General features: G+C 42.2%; 1 protein-coding gene across 1 annotated transcript in view; it reads left to right on the top strand.

Moving 5' to 3' along the window:
- The first annotated feature begins 403 nt into the window (after positions 1–403).
- slc6a7 (solute carrier family 6 member 7) overlaps positions 404–12,281 on the top strand; it is a 41,381-nt gene continuing 29,503 nt past the window's right edge. Inside the window, exons 1-2 of the mRNA XM_060936245.1 lie at positions 404–673; positions 5,888–6,113. Coding sequence (XP_060792228.1) covers positions 578–673; positions 5,888–6,113 — 322 coding nt within the window. The 5' untranslated portion in view covers positions 404–577. The remainder of the gene's footprint in view (positions 674–5,887; positions 6,114–12,281) is intronic.

Here is a 12,281-nt window from a genome sequence, read left to right as displayed (position 1 = left end):
AGGAAACCCACACAGACAAGCCCTCATCGGCCATGAGGTTCAAACCCAGAACCTTCTTACTGTCAGGCGACAGTGCTAACCACTGTACCACCAACACAATACATTTTGTCAACAAGTTATTATCTTGTGGGAACAAATTCTTATCTTGCTTGCACAATATAAATGACTTGTGCCAACAACTTTTTTTATCAGCAAGTTATTATCTTGTGCATGCAAGATATATAATCACCTTTTGTGACTTTAAGGGCTCTGTAGGTAACAAATTACATTTTTGAAACAAATAAAATAAACGTCAGTGAATGAAAGAAGTGAAGCTACACTGAGCTTCCTGGTGGCTCATTGGAAGAGGAGAAGGAGAAGGAGGGGCTTTGAGAGGAACCTGTTGGAGGTGAGTTTTATTCCTGTTTGCTCGCCTCCCTTTAGACAACATGGCGAGCTGAACACACCGCACCTGTGCTTTTCACAGCTCTGGAACCTGTTTTACTTGTATCTTAGTCTAATGTACAGTGTTTAATGAAGTATCAAACCGATTAGATTAGATTTCCGGTGTGTATTTGGAGTTTGGACCGGTGTATCGATGAAACCTTTAGCAGAACCATGTAACGAGCATCAAAAGAAAAGCCCTGGGGAGATGATGGCGAGTGAAGCAGTACCTGCTGGAAACACAGGAGAGGTGAGTCAGGAGACACGACAAACACAGGGATTAACACGACTTCAGACATGTTGATATATATATATATATATATATATATATATAATTATTATTTTTAATTTCTAATGAGATATAAAGACACTTCAGCTCTTCTTGCCCGGCGAGTGGCGCTGAACGTTTGAGGAAGAAACGCAACTTGTTTGGCTTCATTTTTTTGCTAGAAAGCAGGACAAAACAAAGTGCATAAGAGCAGCATGGCTTGCTAATAGTTCCGGCTGTGGGACTGAAACCAATAACCAGCGTAAAATAAGTTACATTTGAGTTACAAAAGTAGAATAAACACCAAGTTAGGTCTTTGATCTTGTGACAATTCATTATCTGACAGAAATGAATCGTTTGTTTCTTTGTGTTTGTGAACCTACAGTTTGTTTGTTTGTTTGTTTGGCTATTGTTGACACTACAAAAGGTTTAGACAGAGCTTCTAGTCTAGTTCAAATCATGGTTCTTACAAAAAAGTCCAGAAACACTCAGGAGTTTCTGTTGTACAGCCTTGGACATTTTTATGTCAGAGTTGTTATAGGTATTATTCATTCATTTCATTAATAACCTACTTATGATGGAGGTCAGTTGACTGGTCAAATAATTAAATGCATTCAGAATGAACCCACATTGTGTTTCTTATAGGTAGTTATTTACTTTCTAATGTAAACCTCAGTGACATAACCGCTTACAGGGGCGTAGCTGGAGTGGTCCTGGGGTGCCCGTGACCCCCCCCCCTTTGTTGGACTATACGTTTTTTCAATAGCCGCATAAGAATATTAGAAAAGCGCCCACTGTAATTTTTCTAACTTTTTTTTTTAACTAGATTGTCACCTCAGCCTCATTAGGGGTTCTATAACCTTGTATGGACTTCCTGTGGTTTGGGCAAAACCCTAGTTCTGCGCAAGTGCAACACGGTCGCACTAGAGAGCATGGTCAAGCTGCATTGGTTGACTAGGGTAAGATGTTGAGCTGCTATCCATACACTGCCGGATAAAGCTGATTTGGCCTAATCATTGTCCAACATCTCAACAGCTCGCAACATGAGATGAAAAAATTATGCAAAGACCGCGTTATTTTCTCAAGTGTATTCAATGTATTTTTTCATTTACAAACCTACGGTTATGTACTCAGGCTGCCAGTCAGTGTGTGACCCCCATTTTGAAAAATCCTAGCTATGCCCCGGCTTAAAAGTTCAGGTTGGTATTCATGTTAAAGCATATTACTCCGTAACTACTGTACTTATTTAGTAATTATGGTGAAACTAATAGTAAAGTATGTAGTTCTGGCTGTGGGACTCAAACCAATAACCAGCGTAAAATAAGTTAAGTTTGAGTTACAAAAGTAGAATAAAACACCAAGTTAGGTCTTTGATCTTTGAGACAATTCATTATCTGACAGAAATGAATCGTTTGTTTCTTTGTGTTTGTGAACCTACAGTTTGTTTGTTTGTTTGTTTGTTTGTTTGTGTGGCTATTGTTGACGCTACAAAAGGTTTAGACAGAGCTTCTAGTCTAGTTCAAATCATGGTTCTTACAAAAAAGTCCAGAAACACTCAGGAGTTTCTGTTGTACAGCCTTGGACATTTTTATGTCAGAGTTGTTATAGGTATTATTCATTAATTTCATTAATAACCTACTTATGATGGAGGTCAGTTGACTGGTCAAATAATTAAATGCATTCAGAATGAACCCACATTGTGTTTCTTATAGGTAGTTATTTACTTTCTAATGTAAACCTCAGTGACATAACCGCTTAAAAGTTCAGGCTGTTATTCACGTCAAAGCATATTACTCAGTAACTACTGTACTTATGTAGTAATTACGGTGAAACTCATAGTAATGTATGTTGTTATAAGAGTAGAGTGAATAGTGAAAATTTACAGCATTGTACTGATGCATCCTGGGAGTTTTAGGTGCTACAGTAAGTCAAGCATAAATAATGTCAACTTGATCAATTTAACTGCGCTTTTAATGACGAAAAGTGTTGTTTATATGATAAAACAAATAAAACGTCTACAAATACATCTTTATTAAGCTGGTAAAAGTCATTCGACATCACACCAACTATTAAACAAAAAACTACAAATTGTAAAAGTGCATGTAAAAGTGCACAAACACTACTAAAAAATTAAAAACAGCCCCAGAACTACCATGACAAATTAATCAATTAAGTATTGAAGAGCCTTAACTTTAAATGTCTCTAAAGACCTACTCAATTATGTCTCTCGGCAGACGATTCCAAGTCTAATGGTTCTAGGGGGGAAAGAAAGAATAAAAATAAACATCCTTAGTAGTCTTGTATTGTTTGAGCTTAAAATTGTGACTTGAATGGGTACTGACTCCAGTATTATCATGATGAAATAAGTAACTATTTACATAGATATCGACAAGTCCATGATACATCTTGTATATTAAAATTAATCTAGACAGTGTCCTTCTTGACTCAAGATCAGTCCACTCCAGTTCCCTTAGCATACCAGTGACACTAATGGCCCTTTTCCACTACACTTTTTCAGCTCACTTCAGCCCACTTCAGCCCGACACGGCTCGCGTTTCGACTACCTCAGAGCAGCACGACTCAGCTCGCTTCAGCCTTACTCAGCACCCAAAACTCGCACGGTTTTGGAGTGGGGCTGAAGCGAGCCAAACTGAGCCGAGTGGGGCTAGGGGCGTGAGGAGACACTCCCCTGTGCACTGATTGGTGAGGAGGAGTGTCCTCACACGCCCCGCGAGCACGCTGGGATCTGTAAACACCGTAAACCCGGAAGAATAATAATTACGAATTACGAGAATTTTTGAAGCCTTATGCGCCTCGCCTCATCTATACGCTCTTGCCAGTATCTGTTGGCGTTGTCGGTGACAACAAGCCACAGCACCAAGACCAGCAACACTAACGACTCCATGTCCTCCATGTTTATTGTTTACTATCCGAGTTGTGAGACTACCGCTTAAAAGGTCACTGATGTCACTGTTTGCGCCGCCTAACGACATCACGTGACGTCCACCCACTTTCGCTAACTCCACCCAATGTGTCCACCCACTTCCAGCCAGCACGGTTCAGCGCGGTTGTAGTCGAAATGCAACTCCAACAGCCCCGCTCAGCTCGACTCAGCCCAACTCATCACGGCACGGCTCAGCCCAACTCAGCCGCGTTGGTAGTGGAAAAGCGGCATAACAGTCAGGTGATAGTTATCTTAAACCTTAAAACCTTTTAATACATTGAAACAGGTTTGAGTCTGTGTGAAAAGTTTGTGAATAAAAAAACTTTAATGGTTCTAATACAGAAATACAACGGCACAAGTCCCGACACTGATACAGACACCAAAACCTTGGGTTCCAGCTGATACTGAACCAGTATTGTTTTTAAACGAGTGATTTTAAATTGAAGCACAGGACTCAAACTGCTCAAACAGTCCTACCCAACAGAAACATCAACATGACGTCAAAACCACTGCTTTTTTTAATTTACTGGGAGAGATTTCCACAAAGATAACGTAACTGAATTCCAGACGGGCCTTGCTAAATATCTAACTCATCACTGTTGTTATGGTAAGTTAGGTGAGTGCTGTTATTGTTATGTAACATGCTTGACATTGCTTCACGTTTTACTTGCACCACAGGCAATTTATACTGGATTTTACACACCTGACATCCCTGAGGCACAGCCAGGTACAGACTGGGTCAAACCAAAAAGGATGACAAGGCATATTTGATCAAAGTATATTCCGGAAAGTGAAGTTGAAGACAGCCCTGCGATGACCTGGCGACTTGTCCAGGGTGTACCCCGCCTCTCGCCCATAGTCAGCTGGGATAGGCTCCGGCTTGCCTGCGACCCTGTAGAACAGGATAAGCGGCTACAGATAATGGATGGATGGATGGAAGTTTAAGACCGAGGCTCACCCTGCTCATTAAAAATAATTACAAAAATAGTCTGTGATGTTTTAAAACTGAAAGATGTTCTTTGGTGGAAAGTGGCCAATGACATTTTTGAAACTGGCAATAAATTAAGTTTTTAACACTTGTAACAAATTAAAGTTTTGATATTTCTAACAAAAACTGCATTTCTGAAACATAAATGATGCTTTTATCAGCAAAACGTGTAATGAATTCTTATTTATGGCTGTGAAAAGAACACCTGAACTCCTCTGCTCCAGAGCTTGTGTTTACTCCATTGTTTCAGCAAAACGATAATGTATGCAAAGCAGTTACTTCATGACGGTGGAATGCTCCACCTTTTACCACGTTCTTCAACATTTCAATAAATCACGTGCCAGCTTAATTTTTGCCTACTTTCAAACGAGGGATATGTGTAATAAATCTGAATTACTCTGACTTGTTTCCTCTTGCCTGACACTGTATACAAACTACACATTTCAGTGGTTCCCTGGCAACTAGAGCTACTTCCCTTTCATTATAATTCTCAGCGCAATACTGATGACTTCACCTTCCCCACCCACATAGCGTGCTAATGTCAAGGATAACACCCTGTTCACGTAAATACAAAAGTGATTTCAAACTGTCAGGAGTCAGACAATGAGAACAACCATGTTGTTACTGACACCTAAATATGATTCATTGAAGTAAATTCTGTGTAGTGATTAAACCACTGCAACTGGTACGAAGATTAAATACTTATGAGGTTCCTTGTGAGTCAGACATTTGTTTTTTTAATTCACTTTTTCGTGCCTTTCTAACACCCATAGTTACATTTTTGTACATAAAGTATTTTTATGATGAGTCCAATGAAGATGATTAAAATGCTAAATGCTAGTACTGAAGGAAATTCTCTCTTACTGTAACCTTGATATCCCTGAGCTGAGAGTCTCGCTAGCTGGCTTTCAAACAGAAATGGGCGGAACTGGAAAATTCTGATTGGCTAATCCTGTTTCTCAACATAGTAGCTGGTAAGCAAAAATATATTCCAAGTACTTTAGATATAACAATAGATTAAACATACTAAGGGACGCGGTCACTTGACGTTTGGGGCAGTTAAATATCTAGTCGCAAATGATGACGTATTTCCAAAAAAAAAGATTAAATAATAGTAGCATCAGTGCAGGTTGGTGTACTGATAAGCAGAACAATGCTTCTTAAAATAAACCAAAGTTGATTCATGCTCCACTAGTAGATGGAAAGAAGTGTTTGAAAACGAATGCAGAAGTCTGACCGGTTTCTATTTTTCTCTCCTTGATAGGGCCAACCCCAGATGAATGGCTTCTCTGTACCTCATGGTGTGAGCAATCCTGTTTCACAGTTACCGCCTGTGTCTAGCTCGTCCTCGCCGATCCATGAACCACCAGTCAGCCTTCCCAGAGGGCAGTGGGGTGGCAAATATGAGTTTCTTCTCTCCTGTGTCGGCTACTGTGTTGGCCTGGGCAACGTCTGGAGATTCCCGTACCTTTGCTACCGGAACGGTGGAGGTGAGCTGTGGCCTGCAGGGCTGAAACTGTAGCTGAACATTCTTTAAAATAACAAAATACAGCAGCACTAAAGTCATGAGCAGTGTTTAGGGTATTTTCTCATTCTAACATTGAACCTTTTACTGGAAATCAGGAAGTCAGCATAGAAATACTGCTGCTATGCCCACAACACGGCGATAATTTCCTGTCATGTTGACAAGATTTATAAAACAGGTTCCCAACAAGATGATAATTAAGTTCTGGAATTAGGAAGTAGTTTGTGAAATCGACATGGACACTGTAGAAAACATTGACACATGATGTTTTAAAATGTTTACAAGGGTGTATTCAGACCAGGATAGTTCGATAGTTCACTTGCTTTGGTCCGAACCAAATGTTTTTTTTAATTTTTTCATTTTGGTGCGGTTCGCTTTCACACTACATTTTAGTAAGCGGACCAAAATCTGTCAACAAAGCCACGCGCCCTGAGGTCGTTCAGCTATTGGTCAGAGACGACACGCGCACAAAGCGTTAAGTTCAAAAGTAGTCACGGAGGATAGCGCTGATGAGCGCACATCATGTTGTGACAGTTCTGGCTCTTCACGCAATAGATGAATTTATTTTTTGCGTCGCTAGTACCGCCACTTTTTGAAAGAATGTCCCCGATTTTAATGTAGGTCTGACGGAGTTTCTTCACTTTTAGCCGACATTGTTCTGGGGAGCACGTGAACCCCTTCTCCTTCATTTTCTCACTGAATACAGCAAACATGTCGGCATTTTTGTGTGTTCTCTCCAAAAGCTCAGATATGTGGACATCTGCCCATATATCCACAAGAGTACGCGTTTCTTCCTCGGCCCACGTTTGCCCCCTACTCATTTTTTGTACTCTGTAGTCTAGCCTACCACTGGTCTGAATGACTGAACGACTGTTGTAAGGTTCCCTTGACAACCGAAACAGTGTTTGCACTTTGCGGTGGAGTGTTAAGACTCTGTTTCCCATAATGCTCGACAAACGACGGAAGCTCCCGAGCTACAAAAAAGCAAAACTGTCGCATTAGGTCCGGTCTGCTTTCACACCTCCAAAAGGTCCGCACCAGGGTTCCTTTGGTCCGGACCGAGTCCGACCTTGCAGCTCGGTCTCGGTCCGCTTGTTTGGTCCGGACCAGAGTTCGGTGGTTTGTATTCAGACCAACCCAAAAGGTCTGGACCAAGGGAAATTTGGTTCGTTTGGTCGTTTGGTCCGGACCAAACAACGTAGGTGTGAATACGCCCTAAAACAAGAACCTCTACCTAGAACCAAGTTTGGGAAATGACAATGATATGATTTGAAGGATCCTTACACTTACATCTGTAACATGTGTGATTACCATAGATAGGATTTTCAACACATTTCGCTTTACTGAGGAAGGAAAAAAAACAGAAAAACATTTACTGAAAACTCACTTATAAAGGAAGACTTCAACAATACATATTTAAAATGTGGAATTATGTAACAAAGATGTACTTATGCAATTTTAGACAGCAGTGGTGCAATATAGTCAGAAGTCATTCTTGCTAGTTATAGATAGATAGATTTACTTTATTGATCCCAAGTTGGGAAATTATTTTGTTGCAGTAGCAAGTTATCAGACATGTGAAAAGAAAGAGACACACTGTACAACATAAAATAGAATAAAAAAAAAAGAAATCCCAAGAACAAGGTGACTATGCAATATACAGCTAAAAATGTAACAATTAAAATATATATATATATATATATATATATATATATATATATAGGGCGGCATGGTGGTGTAGTGCTTAGCGCTGTCACCTCACAGCAAGAAGGTCCGGGTTTGAGCCCCGTGGCCGACGAGGGCCTTTCTCTGTGGAGTTTGCATGTTCTCCCCGTGTCCGCGTGGGTTTCCTCCGGGTGCTCCGGTTTCCCCCACAGTCCAAAGACATGCAGGTTAGGTTAACTGGTGGCTCTAAATTGACCGTAGGTGTGAATGGTCATCTGTGTCTATTGCCACTTTTCCACTACAAACGCGGCTGAGCTGTGCCGTGCTGAGTTGGGCTGAGTCGAGCTGAGCGGGGCTGTTGGAGTTGCATTTCGACTACAACCGCGCTGAACCGTGCTGGCTGGAAGTGGGTGGACACATTGGGTGGAGTTAGCAAAAGTGGGTGGACGTCAGGTGATGTCGTTAAGCAGCGCAAACAGTGACATCAGTGAGCTTTTAAGCGGTAGTCTCACGACCCGGATAGTAAACAATAAACATGGAGGACATGGAGTCGTTAGTGTTGCTGGTCTTGGTTCTGTGGCTTGTTGTCACCGACAACGCGAACAGATACTGGCAAGAGCGTATAGATGAGGCGAGGCGCATAAGGCTTCAGAAATTCTCGTAATTCGTAATTCTTCTCCTTCCGGGTTTGCGGTGTTTACAGATCCCAGCGTGCTCGCGGGGCGTGTGTGGGCATGTGAGGACACTCCTTCTCACCAATCAGTGCACAGGGGAGTGTCTGCTCACGCCCCCAGCCTCACTCGGCTCGGTTTGGCTCGCTTCAGCCCCACTCCAAAACGGTGCGAGTTTTAGGGGCTAAGCAGGGCTGAAGCGAGCTGAGTCGTGCTCTTTTTTGGTAGTCGAAATGCGAGCCGTGTCGGGCTGAAGTGAGCTGAAGCGAGCTGAAAAAGGGTAGTGGAAAAGGGCCATATGTGTCAGCCCTGTGATGACCTGGCGACTTGTCCGGGGTGCTCCAGCTTGCCTGCGACCCTGTAGAACAGGATAAAGCGGCTAGAGATAATGATACGCAAAAAAAATAGTACAGTAAAATTAGAAAATTTATTTTTTGACCATAATGTCCCAAATGAGAGACCAGTTTCTGAGACAGACCCATATATATGCATAAATTGTGTGTGTGCGCGCCTTGTACATGTGAATGTGCACTGATAGTGCTAAAAACAAGAATTGTGATAAATGAAGATAAAGACTGTGCAAAAGTGTCAGTATTGAACAGAAGATAAATAAATAAATAAAAGCAAAGAAACTCTAATGGTGCAAAGTTATGGCAGTAAACAAATGAGCTCTGGCGGTGCAAAAGTTTCGTTAAACCACCAGGCTGAAACTGGGGCATGTACATTTGTGGGTGATGAATTATACAGCATTTAGCCTAATTTACAAATAACTCCTACAATTTTGGATCAGTAACTATTGATAAAATCCAGCGACTGCCCTTTTAATGTTCCTTTCCCAGTATGAGGAAATGTGTTGAGATTGCTGTTTGTGATAACCATATAAGCTAGAGACTTGGCACACAGATTTAGTTGGAAACCCTGCACTCTTCCTTTAATATCTCAGTGCTGAACCCAGCTAACGCCAGGTCTGATACTGAAGTAACACAATGACAGTTCATGTCTATAAGCTTTAATCAAATCTGCAGTCAGCTGCGTGCGCTCACACGCGTGTGGGTCCAGTCCCAGCCCCAGGTCGTTTGGACAGTCTCTAGTTCCTCTTGGGTGTGTCCTGCAGGAGACTCTTGCAGACATAATGAAGATATCAACTGCTTTGAATGCTGTTTGCTTGATGTTTTTATGAGCTTGTTTAACATTTGCGCAGGTCTTATAATTTCAAATGACTGGTCATGACATGCTTCTGAACAACTCAAGTGGCAAAATAAGTGTCTGATAAACATAGATAATACTGAATCAGCAACAATCAAGATTCAGAGTTTCTTTATTGTCATCAGCAACAGTGTACATGTACGGTACATGGTGAGATGAAACGGCATTTTCCCTGGACTACAGTGCAACATACAACACCACCACGACCAACAACAACAACACAGTACCATGTCCATAAAACAATGTGCAAATTGTGCATGCTAGGTATAGTGCAAGACAAAAGACGTGTTACGATGCTCCAATGAAGCAAGCTGATATGCTTGTACCATCCACATAATGCACTAAACAATGCAAATGTGAAAACTACAAGTTCAACACTGAAGTAAATAGCAGCAATTGAGTAGAAATGCAAAGTCAAATCTAGCATCAAAGTAGTTACATCACAAACACGTGATTGTAATGCCTGGTTTTTTTTGTGTGTGTGTGTGTGATGGTTATATTCCCATTAGCTCCAACAGTGAAATTGTAACACAAATTTTTTTTCCACTTAAAATGAAATGGTTCCCAGAAGAAGCACTGAGGAGCTTAGCCTGTTTGAAGAAGAAGCCTTTATTTGTCACATGCGCACTCAAGCACAGTGAAATTTAGGGGTGGGCAAAAATATCGATACGGCGATATATCGCGGTACTTTGTCTTCCGATTCAATATCGATACTCAAAATTTGAATATCGATATTTTTTCAAATAATAAATCATGTTTCAGACGGGTTGTAAATCCAGTACGACTTCCGCACCTCCGCTCCGCAAGGTGTCGCTGTGCCACTACCTCACTGCAAGGCACTCTTCGTCTTCTCTTTTTTTCCCGGTGGTTGCAGTGAGGAAAAAAAAACAAGCAAGCATGGCTGTTAATGTAAACCTAGAGACGCCGCCGAACTTTAAGGCAGATGTTTGGAGGCACTTTGGATTCCAAAGGAAAGGAGAAAAAAAAAACAGTGAGCTGGACAAAGAGTACTCACTTTGCAAAACCTGTTTCGCTCCAATTAGATATTCAGGTAACACAACAAACTTGCGAACTTACTTAGCACGACACCACCCCGACATATTAGCTCAGCCGGAGCCGCCGAAACCCGACCCGAAGCAAACTACACTGGACAGCGCTAAAGTCCTCCCGTCTACTTCAGTGATGTGTGACTTACTGTAACTGTGAACTTAATTTTGTCATTTAAGGCCAAAGGCAAGAAGCTGCACTTTATTTTGCATTTTCAATTTTAGTGTGTGTGAGACACTGCATTTTATTTTGAGTATTTACTCAAAGTTCAGAAGAAACGTGATTCACTGAGGTTTCAATTCAGTTTCAGTGTGTGGACACTGACCCACACTGCACTTTGTTTCATAATTGTGCTCAGGGAGACTAAGATGCCCACTGCACTTTTCAATGTGTTCCAGACAGTGTGTTGTTCCTGCAAATATGTTGTAACTTGCGCTTGTATAGTTACAATAAAATCTCATCTCATTATCTCTAGCCGCTTTATCCTTCTACAGGGTCGCAGGCAAGCTGGAGCCTATCCCAGCTGACTACGGGCGAAAGGCGGGGTACACCCTGGACAAGTCGCCAGGTCATCACAGGGCTGACACATAGACACAGACAACCATTCACACTCACATTCACACCTACGGTCAATTTAGAGTCACCAGTCAACCTAACCTGCATGTCTTTGGACTGTGGGGGAAACCGGAGCACCCGGAGGAAACCCATGCGGACACGGGGAGAACATGCAAACTCCACACAGAAAGGCCCTCGCCGGCCACGGGGCTCGAACCCAGGACCTTCTTGCTGTGAGGCGACAGCGCTAACCACTACACCACCGTGCCGCTCCCAGTTACAATAAAATGGCATGGATAATTAGAATTACATTGTTTTGACTCAGTTTGTCCCATGAATTATCACTATCATCTGATGTACATACAACTCGGATTTTAAGATGCATAATGCGTTTACATTTTTCAGTGAACTATGTAGAATATCGCAATATATCGCAGTATCGTATCGTGACTCAAGTATCGTGATGCGTATCGTATCGTGACTCAAGTATCGTGATGCGTATCGTATCGTGAGGTCCTTGGCAATACCCACCCCTAGTGAAATTCGTCTTCTGCATTTAACCCATCTGAAGCAGCGAACACGTGCATGCACACACAAGTGAGCAGTGAGCACACACATACCCAGAGCAGTGAGCAGCTATACTACAGCACCCAGGGAGCAGTTGGGGGTTAGGTGCCCTTGCTCAAGGGCACTTCAACCCAAGGCCGCTGCATGTTAACCTAACCGCAGGTCTTTGGGGGAAACCGGAGCACCCGGAGGAAACCCACACAGACATGGGGAGAACATCCAAACTCTACACAGAAAGGCTCCCGTCGGCTGCTGGGCTCAACCCCACAACCTTCTTGCTGTGAGGTGGCAGTGCTAACCACTACACCACCCCTATTTACTATAGTGCATGGAATTGATGTGGGGTGTTTAGGGGCCAGTCTGGACCTTGCTATGACAAAGGATAACTGGACATTTGACTTTAAAATAGTTCTAGGTCTACA

Source organism: Neoarius graeffei, chromosome 12 (genome assembly GCF_027579695.1).
Source record: "Neoarius graeffei isolate fNeoGra1 chromosome 12, fNeoGra1.pri, whole genome shotgun sequence".
NCBI classification, from domain to species: domain Eukaryota; kingdom Metazoa; phylum Chordata; class Actinopteri; order Siluriformes; family Ariidae; genus Neoarius; species Neoarius graeffei.
Note: the sequence above shows the minus strand (reverse complement) of the source record. Positions and strands in the feature narration are given on the sequence as shown.